This window comes from Streptopelia decaocto, assembly GCF_964273445.1.
Source record: "Streptopelia decaocto genome assembly, chromosome: Z".
NCBI classification, from domain to species: Eukaryota; Metazoa; Chordata; class Aves; order Columbiformes; family Columbidae; genus Streptopelia; species Streptopelia decaocto.
Genome location: NC_138657.1, coordinates 26,356,088 through 26,379,196, shown reverse-complemented (window position 1 = coordinate 26,379,196; position 23,109 = coordinate 26,356,088). Strand labels below are relative to the sequence as shown.

The 23,109-nt window shown below is 49.1% G+C and overlaps 1 protein-coding gene across 1 annotated transcript; it reads right to left on the bottom strand.

The window, feature by feature from the left end:
• Positions 1–1,369: 1,369 nt before the first annotated feature.
• KLF9 (KLF transcription factor 9) lies at positions 1,370–17,460 on the bottom strand. Its single transcript, XM_082074952.1, has 2 exons — positions 16,665–17,460; positions 1,370–5,051 (listed from the first exon to the last, which is right to left on the bottom strand). Exons 1-2 carry the CDS (start codon positions 17,131–17,133, stop codon positions 4,819–4,821), a joined length of 702 nt encoding a protein of 233 aa, XP_081931078.1. The 5' UTR covers positions 17,134–17,460; the 3' UTR covers positions 1,370–4,818.
• Positions 17,461–23,109: the final 5,649 nt, after the last annotated feature.

Here is a 23,109-nt window from a genome sequence, read left to right as displayed (position 1 = left end):
CTTCTGAGTCCAATTGTCTGTTCATGAAGGATATTTTTGGTCAGAACTTGTTTAGTACTTAAAGTACACATTGCTGTATAAAATGTATTGGTTTGATACCAGTATAGAATCAGAGAAGGTCCTGAGTTGGAAGGGACCCACAAGGATCATCGAGTCCAGCTCCTGTCCCTGCATATGACAACCCCACAGTTCACACCATGTGTCTGAGGGTGTTGTCCAGTCTCTTCTTGAACACTGTCAGGCTTGGGGCTGTGACACCTCCCTGAGGAGCCTGTTCCAGTGCTCCACCACCCTCTGGGGGAAGAACCTTTTCCTAATGTCCAACCTAAACCTCCCCTGGCACATCTTCCTGCCATTCCCTCAGGTTCTGTCATTGGTCACCAGAGAGGAGAGTTCGGTACCTGCCCCTCCTCCTCCCCTTGTGAGGAAGCTGTAGCCACCATGAGGTCTCCCCTCAGCCACCTCCAGGGTGAACAAACCAAGTGACTCATAAACACATCTCATACGGCTTCTCCTCCAAACCCTTCACCAACTTTGTAGCCCTCATTGAAGCCATACAGCGTGTATGCAGTTCCTCAAGCACCAGTTTGTCAAAAATCGGTATGCTTACGAAAAATTATTCAAGTAACTATATTCAGAGAGTCTCCTTTATTTCAGTTTGAAGGAGTTTACAGTGAGCCTGTCCAGAGTCTCACCTTGCAGTCACACCCTGGCACCATTCCCATGTACCAGGTTAAGTTCCTTCATGTAAGTAGTTGGTTTTTTGCAACCATAATGTCAATATCTGTAAACATCAGTGAGCTTTTTGGCACAGGGCTCCTTGCCTTTCCCTCCTTCAGAGGCTGAGCAGGTGTGTTTTTTCTTCTCCTTACACCAGCAACCCCTCCAAGCTCATGGAAATCTCAAGGCAGCAGCATGGCTGCTCAGGCTGAAGCATCATCAGCTGGTGGGGCAGCTGCAGGGTGCGAGGGAGAGCACCAGCCTGAGCAATGGGAAAGAGACCTCCTGGGAGCTGGAGCGTGCTGGTGATGGGACACTCCTCCACGAGGTGTCTAAGTTTTGTAATATATTAACAGTGCCTAAAACTGAGTACCTGTCAGCTGAAGATCAAAGAACATTTGACACAGATTGCAAACACCCTGTGTCTGTCTCCCTGCAGCAGTGGCAGGGAGGAGGAATACCTGTGGAAACACGCAGGTGAAGTAGAGAAACAAGACCCAGTCTAACAGTGACTAGCAACACCAAGACCTTTGAAGCTGGTTCATACACCACTCAGCTCACAGATCTCATCCTGTGCAGCAGTATTTTTGTCATAATCATTCATGCAGGTTTATGTGACCACTGCTTGACTCCAATTATTCAAAACAACTTTTTTTTTTAATTCTGTTTTTCTTTATTTGGACAATATATATATATACATATGTACAAAAAACATCTATGCCTACTTTTTTTTTCATTTTATTTTTTTTACAATTTCATGTGATTTACAAAACAGGACAGCAAAATAACTTATAAAGGATACGAATACTGTACAAAAATAAAACTGATTAAACTGTTGGAAGTTGGTATTTTACAGTGTTACAGATCACGAGTCTGTAAAACAGCATTTTGAAGTATGTGTCCAGTCTGGTGTATGCTGGGCTAAGTCCATCTGCAAACTCAAAACAGATCTGTAATATAGGTCATGAAAAAACTGTTCAAGAATGAAGTATGTTGTATAGCTATGCCTTTAAAGCTATGAGTTCTCTATAGTAATGGGCTTTCTTAACCAAGGAGAAGAGCTGTCCTAAATTCAGCACTATTAAGTATTTCCAGAATAGTACAACAAGTACATATGGTATTAGAGAACCTAATTTTCCTTCTCTTTTCCAACATTTGCAACACTCTTCAAAACTTAACTTCAAGATGCAAAGAACTAACCTGCAGTTTGTTTTATGTGTTAGAGCCATTGTTTGCTTTTACTGAAAGAAAAAATAAACAAACAAACAAAAAAACCCCAAATGAACAAAACAATAAACCGAAATCTCTAAACCTGATCATTCCCAATGTATTCTGTTAGTGGTTAATGAATCACATTTATCCCGTCTGTCCAGTGCTGAAACACAGCACACATTACAGCAAATTGGTTACTATTTAGGAAGGTTTTTTTCAGAAACAGGATCTTGTCACACACCACGATGACACATGCCTGTACGTCCCATTGTCCTGTGGACCAAAGTCCCCCCGGCCTGTTGGCTTTTTCAGACTTTGCAGAACAATGGTGTTTCATTAAATGTGCATTCTACCCCAAATACACAAGGTGGAAACCATAAATCTGGCTATTTACTTCCATGTATTGGTTCATCCTGGTAGCGAAGTGACCAAAACATCTACCTACTGATTTAGGAGCTGCTTATCAGTTGTGGCTTCCCATTGTAGTTGATGGCATGTGAGGGTGTCTTGTATTTCACGGGATCAGGCCTTAATTTTCCAAGTGCTGCATTTGTTCTACAGCATAGCAACAATCCAGACTGCAGGATGGATTTGAAATTTTGCATGATCTTCACAGAGAAGAATGAAGATGAATATACATTTGCCTTGGAATTGCACCAAGCTACACGTGGCCCTGACCCCACTCAACAAGGCAGCATTAACAGTACTGGTAAGCAGAACACTTTCTGTATTTCTAGATCAACACAGATCCCCAGGCTACCTGTTTTTCTTAGGAAGAATTTATATGTCCCTATGACTCAATTTGGACACCAGAAATTAAAGTTTGGTTTCTAAAATAAATGTTTCAAAAAGCTGAAACGGAGGTAGAAAGTGTGCTTGGTTTCCTGATGTCTTCACTGAAGAAAACACATCCCTTTTTATTCCACAGACTGCTCAATATCCCCTTATGCCTTAAAAGCAGTTCTCTTCACATAGACGGAATTTATCATGAACTACACAGGTAAAAACACTATATGCAAACTGATTTCTAATGCAGAAAGCCTTATACAACTGTAGAAGAAAACACTCTACTCTCCGAGTTCATTTTTTTATGTTTGTTTCTAGGAAGCAAGCTTTTTATCAGGTAAAACAATAAGATACTGGAATTGCAGGTGTACTAACAAGATTTTTTATATACAGAATTTTACAGGATGACCTAAATTCATCTGCAGTGGAAACACTTTGGGTTTCAACGTGGTTACTCACGAGATGAATTAGGTCCTAAGTCTCTATAGTAGGGCTGCACCTCCTCATCCTCTTCTGGAGGAAAGGGTAAAAACCAAACAGGAGAAGAATGCTTCTGGAAAAAATAATGTGTAAACAGAATTCTCCCCCCTATATGCTGGGTGTTTTGGAGAGGGGGGAAAATCACTGATAACCTCTTACAGTTCATGGTTTTAACATTAAAAACAAATAATACTCAGCTAATGAGCACAACTAAAAGTTGCCCTTGAGTGATCCTTTTGCTCCTCTTAAAGAGCAAAAAATAGCTTTAACATAGAAGTAATATTGCCTTTATCAGTGTTTGACTTGCCATACATGACACAGGTACAACGAAAAGTACCAAGAGAAGCTTATGCCATAAGGAGTATTATGACACAACTTCCATGCTGTACTTCAATTAGCTCATGGTTTTCCCCATACTCTACAAAAAAACAGCAATCAAGAGATAACAGGAGCCCTTCCAAAGTGCTCCTGACAATAATTTCAGCTGTTTCCATTAGCAGAGTGCTCTTAAGGAAAGGTCTACTCTCTCCATAAGCACACGCAACTCCCATAGGACTCCGCAGGAGTTAGGCAAGGGTATGAAGAGAATAAATCTTTAAGGCAAGTGTAGGAAGATAAAAAGCCTTTAAAAAAGAAGCAGTTTATAAAGATGGTAGCTGCTGTTATGCATCCATTCAAACAAAACACAGCAGAATAAAGCACTGTTAGTGGCATTTCTATAGTACAGTACTGTATTTATTGACAAATTAAAAGTATAGGATCAATTGAGAGACATATGCTTCTGCTCCCACAACCCCGCCACATTATCTAGGCTGTCTTGTATTTTTCCAGGTAAGTGAATAACAGACCTAAATACATATTTGGTCAGAAAATGACTGAGCTGTTACGGGGTTTTTTGCTTTAAGTATCTGCTTGAATTATACATGTTTTTACTGGAAAAGTGCAGCTTATATTCAAAAGTATAGTTAATACAAAGAAAAATTAAAAAGACCCTTTTACTTCAATGGGCCTTCTTGAGTATAAATTCACCTTATCTCAGTATATCAATCAGATGCTATGAGTAACATATGTAATGTTTACCTTAACAGTCTCTTTCAATGCAGGATAGTTCTGAGACAGAAGTAAACCCACTTCTACAATGTGCTATGGAGTTTTTATCTGAGAGTTATATATGTGACTCGGAAAGTGGTTTTACTTGACAGACTCTAAATACAAGCAGCATTACACTGTTCAACAAAACATGTTAATGACACAGCAATCACAAAGACCTTGGGGTCACACTACTGTTGTGGCAGAGGCCGGACCATCCAGCCGGACGTATGTACATCAGCATCAAAGCTTTACATTAGAGGAGGTGGCCGCCTCCTCTGATGGGCATCCCCTTAACTCCTCTCATCCCTGCAGTCACTTGCTCCAGACCGTTGTTCCCAGCACAGGCTGGGGAGGTGGAGCATGGGGAGGGGGGCTTGGAGTACGGTTTTATTTCGAATGTCGGCTACATGTGCTTTTGGCCAACAAGGGCAGCCGGCACCGCCGCGGATGCTCATGCTCCAGCACCGCTGCCTGCATCCTCGCTGCGGATCGCCTCCCGCCGCCCCCCTCCCCGGCCCAGCCCTGCCTTCACAAGGCGCTGCTGGAGCTGGACTTCTTGGATCGCTTGATCATGCTGGGGTGGAACTCGGTGTGGCGGCGGGCGTGCTTTGTCAGGTGGTCGCTCCGCATGAACCGCTTCTCGCAGAGGGGGCAGCGGAACTGTTTCTCACCGGTGTGGGTTCGGTAGTGCCGGGTGAGCTCGTCGGAGCGGGAGAACTTTTTAAGGCAGTCAGGCCATGTGCAGGGGAACGGTCGCTCACCTGCCGGGAGGAAAGGATGACAAGAGATTTAGGGGGGCGGGGGTAATGCAGGCTAGCACGTACCGGCTTCGATGAGGAGCTGGGGAACGTGCTGCTGAGGGGAAAAAGCTGCTTTTGTTTCGTGCCGCGGTGCCAGCGTCTGTGGAGTTGTTGATGACTCGCTTCATCAGGTTTCAGTCTCACCTCCAGCAGAAGCCAAAAACCCCTCCAACCGCATGCAACTCGCACTCTGGTGCAGAACCTTACATGACCCCAAAGACTGTCAAAACAACAGATGAGCTCTGCCTGTGCCTGTATGTTTTTCATGTCGGGCTCATTACGGAGGTTTGGGAAATGAGTGCCAGTATTATTCCCCTGACACTTCCATTCTGCTGAATAAAATCATTTGTAACTGTTAGAGAAGAAGCCAAAAAAAATCCTTCACCTCCGACAAGTCGCTCTGGCCTGGGAAGAAGTGAGCGGGGAGGGACTCGGGAGAGCGGTGCAGCCTCGGGGCTGCAAACACGTAGAGCAAACCCACTGCAGCTGCAGAGGGAAGCACCATGTGCCTCTCTTCTCCCTTCCCCCAGAAACCCAAGGTACACCAGAGAGTATAGGTGTCCTCTCAGTCTCCTAGATGGCTGCTTCAAGGACAGGAAAACCACTTCATTATTCACAGCTCTATCAGTATTAATATTTGCTACAATGGTGATGAACCAATCCGAACACCTTAACCTATAGAACACCACACCTTTGCTTTTAAAAGCAAGGGTGTAAGGATCGAACAGCACTCACTGGAATCTTCCTGGCACTCCTATCCCTGCAGTTCACCTCTGTGGGTTGCACAGGCTTTGCCTACAGGCACAAACCCAATGCCTCCCAACTGGCAAGGCTGACCCTAGTCCATGGCACAGATGGAAATCAAAGGCATTGAAGTTCGCACGAAAGCTTTTGGTCCCAGACAGCACGCACCACTGCAGTTTGATGCCTTAATTCCCTTTCTTAAGAGTCTCCTGAAGGGAATATAAATGACAGCTATGTGACAGCTATTTATAGTCAACTGTGAAATACAAAAACTATCCCAGGAGTTTTCCAGCTTGGATGGGTTGGAACAAAACTCAAGAACTCCAGTATTTCTTTGTACTGTGAAGTTTGGCACAATGGGTAAGCTCACTTTACATTTACAGATTGCAAAAAAAGGAGCCACTTACAAGTCCTCCCCAGACACAACAAAAGGCTAAATGCTCCAGTGAACAGCCCAGATGCCAGAAGGACAACCAGCAGTGCAACGTATTGCAGATCTGTAGGGAGGAGAAACAGGGCTGGAGAGAGTGACTGATGGCACCTGAAAGGGCAGGGAGGATGAGGACGGGCCAGGTACAGCCGCTTCCCCTGCGCTTTGTGCCCTCCCCTCGTGGCGATGCTGGTCCTCGGTCAGGAGAGAAGGATGCTGAGCGGGCAGACGTGCCCCAGCCAGCTGGAGGCACAGCTGCCAGCCATTCTGACCCAGAGCTATTTTTTTTTTTATAAACAGGTTTCTTGGCTCCCTGCTGTGCGTTTTTATTACAGACATGCTTGGAAGCCTTTCCAAACAGCCACTGCCTGTATAAAAGAAATTAATTAAAACAGTACATAGGCTTACACGCGCGTGAAGGCCATGACCGCAGCTACACAGCCGAGCAGCGCCCGGAGCTGTAGAGAGCACTCGTATCGGGGCCCACCATCATCCCAGCTTTGGCTGCCCTGGGCACCCAAGGCAAGCGCTTCACTTGCGCTGCTCTTTTGCTATTCATCTCGCCGTTTCTGTTACAGCCCCTGGAAGGAGGCAGCAGTGGGAGGTGCAGAACAGCTTTCTAGCTCCCCCCTGGAACGTGGGCGAAGCACTGTACATCCTGCATGTGTGGAGGCATCTAATATACGACTCAATGTCAGGCACTTACTGCCCAGAACAGTGGGAGCAGCTCAGGCATCCTGCCCCATCCACAGAAGCCACATTTCCAACCATCTACCTCAGCGTAGCTCTTCATCCTGCAGAACTGCCTAACTGTACCATAAGGAGACCAGGTGTCCAGGCTAGATAACAAGGATCACAGTCTCTTGGGTGAAGTGTCTATATTTGAGGCACAGTAGTATCTAATCCAGGTGCCTAACATGAATGTTTTGAATCTGGCCCCATGTAGCCCTCAAGAAACTGGGCTTTCCCCCCTCCCTTCCTAGAACTGCAGATGAGAAGATAAAATGGAGCCTGGTTACTGGAATTCCCTCTGAAACATGATGTGAGCAGCATGACCTCCACTGTCGCTATCCCGCACGCCCACTTCACGTGCCAGGGGAAAGCATTTTTAGGTTATGCAGCGTAACCACAAAGCCTTGGGCAAAGGCAGGGCTTGCTCAGGACCCTTGTGTACATTTGGCACCACACCCCCCGGGGAACCAGCCCCAAGCTCACAGGGGAGCACTGGGAGCTACAGGGAGCCTGGTGAGATGGAGGCAAGTCCTGCTACCAACGAGAGAGCAGCCGTGCCCGGGCATGGTGCACACAGCGGAGATGCTGCTGGGGACAAGCGGCTGCACCCCCTCAGACACGAGAGCTGCTACCGCTGGCACCTGCCGCCCACTGCCAAGCCCCCAGATAAGGCGGCCAAGAAGAGCTTCACCACCTTGGCAGTGGCTGCCCGTGGAGGCTGTCACAGCCACTTTGCAAGCCTGTGTGTGAAAGTAGGCCAGGCGTAATCCCCGGCACCAGGACGCATTAAACTCCAGACTTCCCAGAGCAGAGAGACAAGGCAGGGGGGAGCTTTTCCAGCCCCTCAGGGCTTGTCTCTGAGCCTGAAGATCTGCTGCTCCCCTTGGTGACAAAGCCATAACAGGTGACACTGGCCCAGAAGGATGGTGCTTCAGTGATGGACTTCACAGCTGCACAGCAGGGGTGGAGTGTGCGTCCAGGGGGCTTTTAAAGCAAAGCAGAGATGCCTGACGACATGCGATGATTGTCCACTCAGCAAAGTTGGTCGCTGTATTTGCTGGCTGCATTTGACACGCTATTTTTCAAAGCAGCAGAGATGTTTGTGGAAGAGTGCACGGAGCAAACAGGTCTTGCAACTCATACACAGCCAGGCAGGCAATGACACACGGAGCTGCAGTGCAAGCTACTGCTGCCTCCATCTGGAGACAGGGATTTCTGTGTCATGTCGCAGCCAAGAAGTATCTTTTCCATATGATCTTATCCTTTAGTTTTGGGAGTAGTAATGCTAAAGCATGAAAGCAGCAGAATGAACCATCAAAACAGAGTGCTATTATACAACCTTTCCTTCAGTGGCAGCACGCTACTTATGTTTTAAGATATGGCTTAGATGTTATTTCCATCAAGGGATGAGAGAATGGCCAGTGGTGTATCATGATTCCTTACAACTGTGTGATAGGATCTGAACAGAAGATGTAAATACTTAATAAATAAATAAAATATATCTCCAGGGCAGCTTACAGAAGTAACAACTGAAGCAGAAACTGATTTACAGGCTACAGGAATAGGTGTGTCTGCAGAACTCTCTTTCTTTGTTCTATGTCCCACCAGGAATGTAGCAGGAGACACAGTCTGCGCTGAGCACAAGTAATGGTGGCCCTCCGCAGGTCTTCTCTGGAGTCTGAAGAACACCTGCTCATGCAGCCCTGGCTTGCTGTAAATCCCATATGGATATAAAGGCCACTGCAAATCCTTTTGACCTTTGCCTTCTTGCTTCACCTGAGCTTCTCTCCCTGTTCCTCCTCGCCGCTCTCTACCACAAATGGTTAGTTTCTTCTTTCGCTGCGAGTTTAAACTCTATATCCAAGCTGCTTGGCATGACCTGAGGCAGGTCCACTTTATTTTATTCCACTTCCATTTTATTCTGAATAGACAGTAAATTATTTAGCTTCTTTGCCCTACCCTGGGACATTTCAGATTTTCCCACACTGCAGTCTAGTGCAGGAAGGGTTTCCGAAAAAGCACAGGAGTGAGCATGAGTAGACTTTTTAATAGTACAGGTGGTACTGGTATCCTGATTTATCATCTGCCTTCTCACTAAAAACTGCTGCTTTAGATGTAGATGACTGAGGTTAGGAGCTGCAGTTTGTGGTGGCTGTAACAAAGATTAATTTGTTTGGACAAATAAGGGGTGACATTTTTCTGGGAGGGGAGAGGCTGTGTTTGAAAAAGCTGAAGACAAAGCTGATGGTAACAGACTTGGGCAATTCTCTTGTCAGGTAACAGAACATGCAGTAGGACTCGAGCACACTGAGCTTCTGTGGTGGAATGAAGTACTGATTCTACATGAATTACTAAAACTGTTTGAGTTTACAGATGACATTCAGACATTACTGCTGGTGTTGAAGGAAGCCTGTCCAAGATGATGGTTTGCTAGGCTCACACTGTCTTCCTCACTGACAAAAGTGAGATGGGACACAGCCACAAACTCAGTCTGGCATCAGCACTAGCTGACACAGAGCAGTTTGCCGTCAAATAACGCTAATGACGCTGCTTCACACATTAACTAGAAAGCCAAGTGGACTGTAGCTACAGCTGCATGAAGGGACACCTAATGGTACCCTACACAACCTTTGACCTAGACATAACAATGATAAGCATTTCTTTCTTTTTTTTTTTCTCCTGTGTTCCCACTCAGCCACTGCTCTCGCATATCTCTGCATCTCCTGAAGTATGACAGGGTCTGTAGATGGATGCCAAAAGCACGGTCCAGATTATGGCAAGAGTTAAGAAAACAAAACAACGCAAAAACACAGGCTATCTTCCTTGCCACAGAACAGCTGCTATCTCAGGTCTCTATCATGTTTTTCCCCAGTATGTTGCTTGTTCCACATCTTGACCTGTGGGACACTGGATTTTGACTGTGTCCACATGTAAGATTGGTGAAGATGGGTATTACAGACATTTGCACATCCACTTCTGAGCAGAGATCAGAGTCCCTTCAAACAACCTTTTTCCTCTTCAGAAATATTCCAAAATCAGATAATGAAAACACGTGGCAAACCACAAGGTACAGATGCTGGTGCAAAACAGCAGAGTGGTGAGATCAGCGGTGAGGATGCTGGGTACCATGTGCCTAAAACAAGGGTTTCTGCAACACCTAAACTGTGGCCATTGGGTCTGGCAACAAATCAGACAGACATTGCCTACGGGACTGTCAGCGGATGGATGAGCTGGGTTTTATTCTGCCAGCACCCAGGACTAAACATCACAGGATGATTCAGGTGTTAAAATTCTGCTTTCAGCAAGTATTTAGACTGCTCTGACCTCCTCAAAACCACCACTCAACAGACGCTTGCACACGCAGGTGTTTGAGTCTCTTTCAAAAGACCAGATGCAAAACCACCTGCCAAAATGCACCACTGTGGAGCCTAAATCCCAGAGAGACCCCCTCTTGCTGTTACCCCCATCTACAAAGCATCAGATGCAAGGGATATCCTTAGAGCTTCTCTGCCAGATCATGGACCCCGCTGCAAGCCTTTGGGGACTGTGCCTCCTTAGATATGTCTATCTCTATATATCAGCTACCTGGGAGAGGAGACACCTCCCCAAAGCTAACCAGAGAGTTAAATCTACACTTTCCTAGCCAAGAGGAGTGCCCTCAGCAGTATACTCTCAGGTACCTGTGACAAGTTGCTACTTTTTCTCCTTTCCTACCTTATCTCCATTTCAACTTCCTCCATTTTACAGTAATATTTAAATATTAACTGAACAATGGAGACCAACTCCTAGCCTAGTGCTTATGGCACTCACCTGGGACTGAAGAGCACAGGGTCTAGGCACCTGTCCTGTCTGAATGATTAAATGCTCATTAAGTGGTAACAGCTTTGACAGGGGAAAGAGGAATGCAATTTCATGTGCATTCAGAATGCTAATATAATTTTTGTCATTTCACTATGAACTTATTAGCCAGTATTTCAACAGACTCTTCCCTCAAGTTTCAGGTATTTAAAGAGTGTTCTCAGGCTATTCACAGCCACCGTTACCTGAATACAGACAGTGAGCTAAGCTACCACAAGTAAACACTTCCTGAAGTTGCGCTTTGCCATTGCTACCCCAGACTCTGGCCATTTAATCTCACCTTGTCCTCCTCCCTGCTTTTGCAACTGCAGGTTCAGGAGCTGCGAGAGGCCACGGTGCATGGCAGCCGACCAAGGGGGACAATCATTCCCTCACCACTGGGGCTGCAAGGCACACGAGCTAACAAGAGCAGGTGACACCCACCACACAGTCTTCAATGCCACAGCACAAGAGCATGCAGGAAACTCAGTAAAGCTGCGTTTTTCAATACAACCATCTGGAAACAGGAGTTGAACTCCTATGGGTGACACCTGCTCAGTGCTGCTGGCCTACCTGTAAACTTCTTTACATTGACTCAATTAATACACAAAATTTCGTGGAGTGCTTTCCCACTGTAACACATACACCAGCTTAATGGTTTTATTTTTTAGCAGAAAAATAAAGCAACAGGGAGTCAGGCAACATTGAACTTAATCTTTAGGATTTTTGCCTATTTTACTCAGCTGGCAAGGCTTCCAGTCAGTATGACCGTGTTTCTCCGAGAGCTGGAAATGTGCCCATTAGAACTCCAGCAATCCACGCATTTCTATTAACCCTTGAGAATGGGCATTTCAGGTGGAGGTCTAAATTTAGCAAAAAGTGTCCTGCTGGCTCCACTTGCTGCTCTTCAGTCTTATTCTATAGGATCTGGCGAAGTGACATCATATGAGCTGGATAAGAGGGGCTTAAAATGTTAAATTTCAGCTTATGCTCACACAAAATACCCAAAAAAGCTCCCAGGGAGCAGAGGATTGTCAACATATCAGCATCTGTACTGTCTGTTGAGCTAGTGATAGTCTAGAACACAAAAAAACAAAGCAGCACGGTCAAAACCAAACTGATGCAGGCAGGGCTGGATCGACACCATGACACCTACATTGCAGCACAAAGCAGTGGCAGCACTTACCTCTCCTTTCTACCAGAAATGCTCCCCAGCTTCACTGTGCAGATGGCAGATTTATGGGTCCACTCCTCTGCCTACAGCCCCACTACCAAACATGAGCGAGAAACAAATGCCAGGAGAGCTCAAGGGTGCATCAGCTGTTCGATGTAACAAAAATCTTGGTATTGTTTGGACTCGGTCTACGCAATGATGCAGTTGGCTGAAAAGGCTAGCTTTAGACGGAGAACTTTTCACGCATATGTATTTTGTGTGTCCAGCCTCTTAATTAAGGGTACCTGATGGTGAACTTGCCATCAATCTGCAGCACCATGTATTGAGAAGCACCTGAGATTCACCTCCCCAGGTGAGTAAACTCCTACAGGTCCTGTATGAGAAGGCATCTCACAAATTAGGTTTATAGTACCTTCTCTGTCCCTCCTTCCTGACCAGGAGGATCTGCTCTCAGCAGCCACATGTGCTTTAACTGGCTTGCTAACATCATCATAGCAAATGTACCTTCCTTAAAGTTTGTTTCTCCTGTCAGTTTCTCTCCCTGTCGGTGTCTTGCCCTTTGCTCCACACTCCCTGCCCAGGCCTTCTGACTGAGATTGCTTGTTTACTCTCATATGCCTTCATTCTCCCTGGAAACCCTCTGGCCTGCACATCCCTCGCTTTTAAGGTGCACCCTCAGCTCTGCCCCTGGCACCATTTTTGAGGCTAACAATAACCCCACACATAATCCCTACCAGCCACAATCAAACCTCTAAAACTACCTATTTTGAGAAGTGTATGTGTTTTCAAGGTTACTCTCTGCATATCTGCTGTTGCCTGTCAATTTCTTCATCAGCCGAATCCCTTGCTTTCTCTTGACCTCTGCATTGCTTCCAGGGCTCGGTTCTTACGCACTTCTTGCTGATGCATCTGGGCCTTTTTCTATAGGCTGAAAGTCTGCAAGACTTGGTCTTGCATCTCAAGAGTCCCAAGCAGACACACCACCCCTAATCCCTCCTGCCACTGGTGAGCTTCAGCAGAGTTTAGGTGTCCTATATTCCTGTAACACCATCCCATAAGGGATGGAGAAACCTAAGGTACAGCCACGTTGTGGGGCTATCCCTCCACCTGCCTTCCTGACAAACAGATTTTGGCTTGCAAGCCATCAGGGATAACAACATCTTGTCTCTTCCACACCAAGCACCATGCCCCTCAGAGATGCTGCTGGAAACAGCCCACACAGAACAACCGTACCTCTAACACTCCTCCTGCTCAAGACACCAGAACTTTTGTAATAAATTCCAAGTTACTTTTGTATGGTAGTGAACAGACGGGGAGGCAACAGCTCAGTTCCAGTGATGTGCTTGTCCTTGTATCCTCGTGCCTTTGCAAGTTAATACATTTTGAATGCAGGAACACGTACATGACAGAATGAAGAAGTGCCTGATCGTATCGCAGAAGCAGTGGAGGCCTGGCAAAGAATGAAAGGACTATCCCCTCAGGAAGGGGCAGAGTTCAGAATTCTTTGGCTTCCTCCTACGAACCCTGCTACACTAAGTCACACCAAGTTCAGCAGGACTGGCAGCACACGCAAGGGGGCTCTTTGCACACATAAGGAAGTGCACTGCCATTTGCTGACTTTCTGTTGAGATCAGCCCAGAACACAATTTCTGATGGATGGCTAGCTTGAGTCTTCTGGAAAACTGACCCAGAGTCATCATCAAAGGCCCAAACTTGAAGCAAACAGCTTTGCAAATATTTTTTTTAGTCTCTGAGATATGGAATGCCTTCGAACCAACAAGTTTAAAGAATCATTAATAAGATACAGACCTCTAGCCTCTGAGCATCAAGATTTTGGTCTTCTGCTCTTCTACATTTATTTGGTATTTCATTTCTTGTTTTGCATTTACTTACCAAAGGTGACCTGGTGAGTTTTTATATTCCCACCACTACCTAGCACAGAGCAGTAATCAGAACTTCCCAACTTGTTTGGTTAATGTCCATGAGTAGAAAGAGCTGTGGCTACATGCAAACTCATGGGTGTCAATGGAAATCCTGAACCTGTCTTCCAAGACAGAAAGACTGGGATTAAATATTAAAAATTTAAGACCAGGAAGGTTCTACTGGTGGCTGTGTACCTACTTCCACTAAAAGCTGCAAAGCAGCAAGAAACCCACTTGGTGGCCCAAATAAAAATGGCAGGTAGATGAAAGCGATTCAAGAGGCTCAAATATATGAGAGAGAAATTATCTGGAAAAAAAAAAAAGGAAAGAAAATGGTACTAGGGAGGGAGCATTAATGCTCTGCAATATGTAGTTATGAATAACTCCAGAGGTCCCATTGAATCCCACTGTTGCTAAGGAATTGTTCTGCCATCTATAAAAAGAATTAACATTAGCAGTATTGTTTGGCATTTCGGTTAGCTGCAATTAACTGTTCACATTAGGAAGCTCAGAGAGTTCATTACTGCTGGACATCTGTAGTGGTTTTAATCACACAGAACTACCGTGACGGTACATCAGCACATCTGAGCTGAACATCTCCTACTTGGAGCTATGGCCACCTATTTGTGGCCACACGCCAAACCTCATGCCACTTCAGGAGATACTTATTATAACAGTACTGCTTACAGCAAGTCGTGTGGGTTGTACAGTACATAATTTACATGTCATCATACAGAATGTCATCCCAGTTGATGTCTATTTTGGTTCCCATCTAGGAGTGGATATCTGAGCATGGGGTAGTAAGTGGAAATGATGCTAATGCATTTTCTTTGTCACTTGTGAGCTAACATTTTGCAAGGCATCAGTTACATTCAGCCTCCAAAAGAACATCAGAGCTGCAGGTTTTAAGACGATAACACAATAATCCTTGGCACTGGTCCTGAGGTCAACCCAGGGTCACCACTGACCATCCTCTTTCCCACCTCACTGAGGCAGTCTTAACTGTCTAACTGCAGAGCTCACCGCTGAGCCACATCCAGTAATCCTCCTCCTCCTCCTCCCGACCTCTCGAGCTAAGCACCCAGCAGATCTGCCAGCAGAGCACAGGTAAGCAACCTGCACTGGTCTGCTCTGCAGTGCACAGACAAGCCAAAGCCATGAAGTTTGGCTGGGACTCTGATGGGGCCATGCCCTACCTGGGCTGCCTTAAATACTACAGTGATGCCTTGCAGTATGTTCCACGGGTGATAAACTTGTTTTGTACTTCACCACTTACCACCCCTGCCAACAGACAAAATCCAGAAGAGAACTGCCATCTACAGAACAGATGTGAAGTACGTGAAATAAGCATTGGCAGCACTTGCCTCCTCTCATCCGCTCCTTTCCGCTTGCATACAACCCTTTCATTTAGAGCAATTTTTAAGCAGCCTTGTGTACTGCACTGTGACCTCAAGTGCAATTCAGACACGTAAAGGTTTTTATTCATCCACCTACACCAGGAGGGCTTAAAAAAACAAACCAAAACAACAACCAGACAAAAAAAGTCTACAACTGCTGTCCCCTTTGCGCTTCAGCAGAGCCGGAGGAAGTACAAATTGCTGCAGCAGATATTATTTTCTTTATCTCTAGGTTTCCATGTTGCCACACCCTCTAAAGCGCCCAGGCGAGGAGAGGGGTCCGGCCGCACGCAGCCTGACGGACGAAGCCCCTGCGGACGCGGACAAGGCTGGGTCGCGACAAGCGGCACCGGCAGGGACAGGCGGGTGGAGCAGCGGCCGGTCCGCTGCGGACGGCGCCCGAATAAATCCGCCCAGCCGGAGGAGCCCGGCAGGGTTGGGTGACAAACCCCTCTCCCCATCGGGGCTCTGCTCCAGCGGGAGCCCGCTGGGGGGACTGTGGCGTTCAGGTGATGTGCCTCTCAAGTCTTCCCCTCCAGCCCGCCGGGTCCCTCGCCCGCCCGAGGGGGGTGTGCCGGCCAAACCCGGAGCCGCAGCTCGCCGCGCTGCGAGGGAGATGCCGCCGCCCCCAGCTCCGGCTCCGCGGCCGCTCCCCGCCACGCAGCGAAGCTCGGGGGCGCCGCTGCAAACGCGGGGGGCGAAAGGCGGCTTCCGACGGCACGGGCAGCAAGGAGGCGCGGGCAGTGCACAGCCGTCCGCAGCCCGCGGGTGCTGTCCCGCCCCCGCCTGTTTTAAGAATACGTGCCAAATTCTGCCGCGCGGCAGCCGCTCCCCCCGCTTCTCCCCTCCCCACCACCCCCCCGACACCAGCGGAAAACCCGATTCCCGCTCTCCCGGTGATTCCTTGACGGACGCCCCGCGCGGGCTCGGCGTCCCCCTGCGCAGCCGCCCTCCGAGCCACCCCCGCCACGACAAGTTTTACGCCGCTCTCCGGCGGCCCGCAGGGGGGACGGGGGCGCTCCCGGCCGAGACGGGCAGGCAGCGGGCGGGGTGCGGCGGGAGGCGCTGCCGCAGCCCCACCCGGGGCGGCCGCCCGCTCCCGCCGGACCTGGGGTGCCGGTCCGGCACGGCGGCACGGAGGGATAGGAGGAGAAGAAAGGCAAAAAAATGGGGGTACGGAGAAGGGGAAAAAAAAGAGAAAAAAATCCCCCCAAACCTAAAGCGGAAGGGCAGGGCGGCGGGGGCGCGCGGGGGCGCCGTGCGCGCCGCCGGCCGGGTTCACCCGAGGACAAGCGCTCGCTCCCTCCTCCAGTCCCCACTCCCGCCGCCGCCGCTGACCTGTGTGCACCCGGTAGTGCGCCTTGAGGTGGGAGGACTTGCCGTAGACCTTGCCGCAGCCGCTGTAGGGGCACTTGTGCCGCTTCTCGGCAGCCAGCTTCCCCTTGGGGGCGGCCCCGGCGGCGCGCAGGCAGGGGGGCGGCCCCGGCGGAGGGCTGCGGGGCGGGCTGGAGCCCGGCTCGGTGGCCGCGTCGCTGTCGGAGCCCGCGTCTTCGTCGGGGCTCTCCACGCTGTCGCTGCAGACGGAGGGGGTGGGCAGCGGCCGGTACTTGTTCAGCTCCAGCAGGCTCTTGGCGATGGCCAGCAGGGCGCAATAGTCCTTCCAGGCGTCGCGGGGGTCGCGCAGCTCCCGGGCCGCCTCTCCCTCGCCCGGCACCTTCAGCCGCGCCGCCTCGGGCACGGCGGAGCGGTTGGAGATAGAGACCAGGCACTGCGCCGCCACGAAGTCCACGTAGGCGACGGCCGACATGGTGCGGCCGCGCCCCGACGACGGGGGGTCTCCGGGCGCCTTCAGTGCGCGCCCGCCGGGCCGGCCGCGGCGCCGCCAGCCATGGCCCGCCCGCGGCGCGGGGGAGGCGGAAAAATAAATAGCGGGGCGCCGGGCAGGTCCCTCACCGCCGCCCCCCGGGGGCGGCGCGCAGCCGGCGGGGGGGAGCGGCGCCCGCCGCCCGCTCGGCCGGGCCGGGTCCGGCGCGGGGGCCGGGGGAGAGGAGACCGCCCGCCGCGCGCCCCCCGCGCCGCTCGCCGCCCGCGTGCTCCTGCCCGGGGACGGCCGCGCCGAATCCCATCACGTCAGGTTCGGAGCCCCCTCCCGCCCCCCCGATTGGTCAGCGGGCAGGGCCGGCCGGCTCTGTTTACCTTCTCCCCCCGCCACTCACGGCTCCCCTTTTCTAGGGGGGGTGTGTCCGCCGGGCGGCCGCCCCGCCAATCGCCGCGCTCCCTCCCCAGGCCGCGTGCTACTCCGGGCGCCCCGCCGCGCCCGCTTAAAAGGGCGACGTAGCGGAGCGCTGGGAAGGCGGGAGAGGGGGTGCGGCGGATCGCTTCGCGCAGCGGGTCCGGCGCAGCCGCCCGCGGCCGCTGCCCAGCCGAGGCGGCGACACCCCCGGCCGTGGGTCCGCGGGGACGGGGCCGCCCGGGGCGGCGGGGCCGCGCGGCCGCGCGGCGCCGAGCGGGTTAAATGCCTCCCTGGAAGCCCTACGGTCCCAGCAACGGGCCAGCCAATGGAAAGTGAGCCGGCTGATGTCACTGGCAAGGCCCCCGCCAATCAGCGCGAGGTTCCGAAGGGTGCGCAACACTTGTAAACCCGGCGGGCGCTCGCGAACGGCCCTGCCGCGCCCACCCGCCGGCAGCGCGCGCCCTGCCCGCGCCCCTGCCAGCGCCCCTGGGGCTGCAGGGCGGGTGGGGTGGCAAAGCGCCCCCGTCCCCCCCGCCCCGTGCCGTGGGAAGGCCCTTCCCGAGCGGGATTTGGGTGGCCAAGGCGTGCGCCGGGACCGCGCCCCTCCACCCGGGCTCGGGACAGGGCTCCCCGGGCCCCGCGGGCGGGCGGCGGGGGGAGCGGCCGCCCTGCGAAACCCTCCCGAGAAACCCGATGCCGTTTTACATTTCATCGCCACGACGTCATCACCCAGACACACAGTTCCCTCCGATTCAGGGAAAACAGGTGGCGGGTGGGGCCGGGACCCTCCAGCCGCCCCCCGGGGCCGCCGCTGCCCTGGGCTGGGCAGGCGGGTGTCCGGGGAGCTCCGCCTCGCAGCAGAAAGGGTTTGCTGCCCTGCGGGTCGGCTCGCAGCGTTGGGGCTGGTTAAAGCTCAAACGAACCCGGAAAACCTGCCGTCTCTACCAAAATAACATCCCCCCACCTCCTTCTGCTCCAGCGGATGCACAGAGCTCACAGTCCATTGTGAAGGCTGACTGACCTGCGCTCTACAGGAGAAAAGTGAGAAAATATTTTCTGGACCAAGTGCTATGTAAAAAAAAAAAAAAAAGGGAAAGAAGTTGCCACCGTCCATAAACCAGCAGTACTGAGAGATGAAGTATGTTAGTTCGTATTTCTTGCTGGTTTGGAAGCCTCGAGAGAGAGCATAACGGGCAAAGATCCAGCCTTCGAAATAATGTACACAGACCTCCATACAGCATTAGCCAAAGTAAAACCAGGGGGGCTCTGAAAGCCTTGCAGAATCACTCCTGTCAGATGGAGGAGTTCTCTTCTCCTTTCACGAATTGCGGCCCCACCAGACTGAGCCACAGCAAGAGCCCCAAACTGAACCTCGCTGTCCCCCGCTGCAGCTCATCCTTCCTTACACAAACAGACAGGGACCAAATAGTAAAGAGCTGTATGAATTACTATTAATCCCTTCAACTGGAATGAAAATAATGGAGAAGTGGCTACAGAAATGAGGCGGCATTGCTCTCTTACTGCAGGAAATAAAAAAAGAGTATGTATCAGCCATTTTGTATGCTAGCACACTCAATCTCTAGGTACAAACCTCAGGCAATAATAATCCTTTGCCATGGATAATTAGTATAAGGCTGAAATAATTTTGCATATCATAGCTGGGAAAAAAATAAAAAACAACAATGCAAACAAAAGAACAAGTGTCTGTGTAACTGAATCATCTGTAGGGTGATGAAGATCAAACAGAAAACATCAACAGACCAATTTACCTAACAAGACAGCCATTAGAAGATGAATGTCACTTTTGCCCTGTTCTCTGAGCATTTTTCCCAGCCTATCGAGCATCCATTGGCCTCCAGTGCTTATAAAACATCAGGCAGAATAAGACGCTGTAATCTTCAGATCAGGTGGGAAGGAGGAACAGTTGTTGTTCCTGTAACCCTAATACTGTTGATAAATGTGCCTTTTTTTCTTTTAGTACCCGTGGCTGCAGCCTTCTGCTCCCTTCAGAGGGGCAATAGCATTTTCTGTTGAAAGCTGCCCCCCTGGTACATTAATCTGGATATCCAGGCCATAGCTTCAAGTTGCCTGTTGGTCAGCTTTTTTCACAGCACTTTGAGAGCTTCTTTGGCTGACATCATCCAAAAGTTCCTGCTAGGAGACGTCGTCCTTCACCTTTTGGTGACACCAGGGTTGCTTCTCAGAAGATGACTTGCCTAAACCAAGGCTAATCATCTTATTAACAAATCCTTCGTTACCTCTTACATTAATTTATACAGCTCAGAGACGGACGTGTTAATAACTAAGAATAAAAGCCCAGACTTTTTTTGTTTGCTAACTTGTTTTGTTTTGAGCTAACTCCTGGCTTGTAGTTCAAAAGCTAAAATACAGTCTGTGGCCATTTCCATAATGAAGAAGCATACTGAGCTTTTACAGTAATTCCGGTATGCCTCCAAGAATACGTGGCCTATTAAAGACAAAATAACACCTTTCATGTTGATGTATGCAGTAGTCCAAAGCTCCAAGACTCCAAGCTAATTAGGTCCAAACGACACTTATGAAGTAGAATTTTATATTCGGAGACAGTATCAAAATGACTGCAGCTCATTTCTGAACAACAGCATGTAGGTGCCGGGGAATGGGATCGTGCTCACAAATGCCTTTGTCTCCATGTGATCCCGTGACAGGGGCTATAACTTGGATTTGACTGTGGTCGTGGTAGCATTTGGAGTTGATTACAGAGCATACACTTAATCCACAGCTCCATAGCAAAGCTAAGTTTTTGCAATACCTAGGCTAATCAAGGATGATTATTGTAGCTTGTAGAGTTAATACCTTAAACCTGCTACCAGCATTTCAGTATAGCCCTGAAACCTTGAGCAGCTTCAGCACTGAATGGCACTTGCTTTCCAAAGCCTGGAGTCCAAATTCAATGTGGTTTGTGTCTTCAAACCAGCTCCTCGTGGGCAGATGTTTGCCCTCTGTGCAGTCTGCAGCTGCAGGAACAAAGCACATCTGGCAGCTCCTTCCCAGGAGCAGAGCTCTGCTGCAGCCAGGGTGTGCACAGGTTCTGTGAGAGATGGGAGCCTGTGGAGGAAGAAGAGCTATGTGTTACCTCTGAGGCTTTTGAAAATGTCTTCTGTTTTCAAAAGCTGAAGTTTTCAGAGTAAAAAGCACACCAGCTCTCCATTTGTCCATGCTCCCCGCCCCCAGTCTCCTGTACCCTTACTCTGTGCTCGATGTTAGCCTAAAACACTGCACCCTGTTTTTGAGGATGAGGATGGCACACAAGTGCCTGGCAGGCATGGTCAGAGAAACCTGCAGTCTGCAGGAGCCCTCAAGATTTTGTGCTCCAAAGGCTTCTTCGTGTAAGTGACCTTGAGTGCTGCTGTCAGAGAAGACCTTTTTTTGAGGAGCAAGTGGGCATGTAAAGACCATCAGGAGTCAGTCGTTCTCCTTCAAACCTTGTTCAGTTTTTTCCTGTGGGCTCTTCTACAGAGCGTGGAAGTTTCTTCTCTGACGGTGTCTTCCTACTCAGACAAAATAAAGAATTCCATCCTGCTTCTGTATTAATATTTGCTAATATTTTGAGGCCAAAGGCTCTGAGCGATATTCCAGTTTCTGCTTTCACTTTTTTAATTCTCCAGGGCCCTTGAAACTATATATGGTATAAGCTCCATACAGTTTGACAAGATGATGAGGACTAACTGATGGTTAGAAATGGCTGAAATTATATGCCAAGATAAATGGCCTGTTTGCTGACCTGAGTTCTTAAAGGCTGTGACCATGCTGAAAATTTGTTATGTGATTGATATTCTGGCAGCGTTACAGAATGGTAATTCAGTGGTCATATAAATATGAACACGTTGTAAAGTATTTTACACGTATGAGCTGCCTTTCATACCAATGTGTTGCCCAGATTGTCTGCATATATTATCAGGGAAATACAGCAACCTCTTCCATCAGACAACAGCAACTGCCCATTGCAAAGCCTGGTGTGGGAGGAAGGAAGTGTTTTAACCTTCTGAAGAAATTGTCTCAGTCACTGAACGCACAGTGCAGGCAAAAGTTGCTTTATAGAGCCATCTGAAGTAACAAAAGCCTTCAAATTCGACTTTCGTAGATCAAAAGGGGAAAATGAGCCAGCACAGCTGATTGCCATATAAAGGCTTGCGAGACATAGTGATTATGCTGAAACTAGTTTTTACACTAGCAAACTGGCCTTCCATTTTAAAAGCAGCCACACAGTAGTAGTCTGCTGACAGAAAACACTTCTGGCCTTAAAATCCAGGAGTATAAGGATTAAAGGTCTCAAATTCAACTTTCTCTAAGAATAAACATTGTGGATACACAGCCGTATCAGAGAATGCATTCCTTTCCTGTTTGTTACTCTGCGTGGCAAACCATTTGCTACTTGAAGAATTAGTGTTTCTCTGTTCTTACATTTAACATCATCTGGTGTAATTCCACCGAAGAATTAGTGTTTCTCTGTTCTTACATTTAACATCATCTGGTGTAATTCCACCCATATTCTGCACAGCAGGACTGATCACGGGTCTTGAGCTCTTTTTAGTATCTCCTCGATCACAGCTCATGTCCTTAACTGTGACCAATTCTGCTGATCCTAAACCTCAGAAAGAAGGACAACTCTTGTGTCCTGGGGCTTACCTCTGCAGGTCTGTGCCTCAATAAAATTACAGCCCATGTGGGCACCGGGGATCTGGATTTAAACTCGGTTTGGGCACTGCTGGTGGTGTAGCCATGGCAGCATGGAACTCAGCGTGGGCTAGCTGCTTGAGTACGCACCCAGGATCCCAGATGGATTTTACAGCCTGCATCAGACACCATCCTTCAGTACGTGTATGGGTGTGTGAGTCTCAAGTTTAAAAGCAGAAAACTAGACTAATGTTAATTTGGGATCGTCTACCTTCGACTGCAGTGAAGACATTCAATGAAAAATGAACTGGCAGCAGAGCCAGCACGTAACGTACACGGGGAATGTGGACCGCGGATCAGCTTCAGTTTATGGCTGGCTCGAAAGGATGTGTTTTCATAAACTGATGCAAAAAAGACATTCCAGCTCCTTTCTCAGGATTTGTGCTGCTATGCCAGGTCAAAACAGCTTTTTGTCATTTCCATTAATGAATGCTAGGTCAGAGCTCATCAGGTAAGTCTGTTGAGGCAAGGCCTTCAAAACTTCGTAATCAACATTGACACAACAGCAAGAATCAGCTCATGGCAGCTCTGCTGTTCTATTGTGGAAGGGCGTCATGGGGATGAGATGCTGCGATACATGCGATAAGCATTGTTGTGCAGCTCAACCCCTGGATGACGCATTGAAAAAAATGTTTTAAAAAAAGGAAAAAACATCTAAAAAAGGAGAAGGATGGGAATGCAACAAGCAGAAGTGCAGTTTGTGTGCCTCAAGGAAGGTGTGAGGTCTTCGAGGACAGAGATGGATCTTTCCTGGTCTGGGGGTCGGTCACAGACCCCAGCTCTGCCCCACCACCCGGAGCCAGAGGCCCTGGAGGACCTGCAGGCTCCTCAGCG

Excerpts from the sequence above, each read along its gene's own strand:
- KLF9 (XM_082074952.1), bottom strand. The coding sequence starts at position 17,133 with ATGTCGGCCGTCGCCTACGTGGACTTCGTGGCGGCGCAGTGCCTGGTC. Across the intron at positions 5,052-16,664 it reads GCACTACCGGGTGCACACAG|GTGAGCGACCGTTCCCCTGC; the intron begins GTCAGCGGCGGC and ends TCCTCCCGGCAG.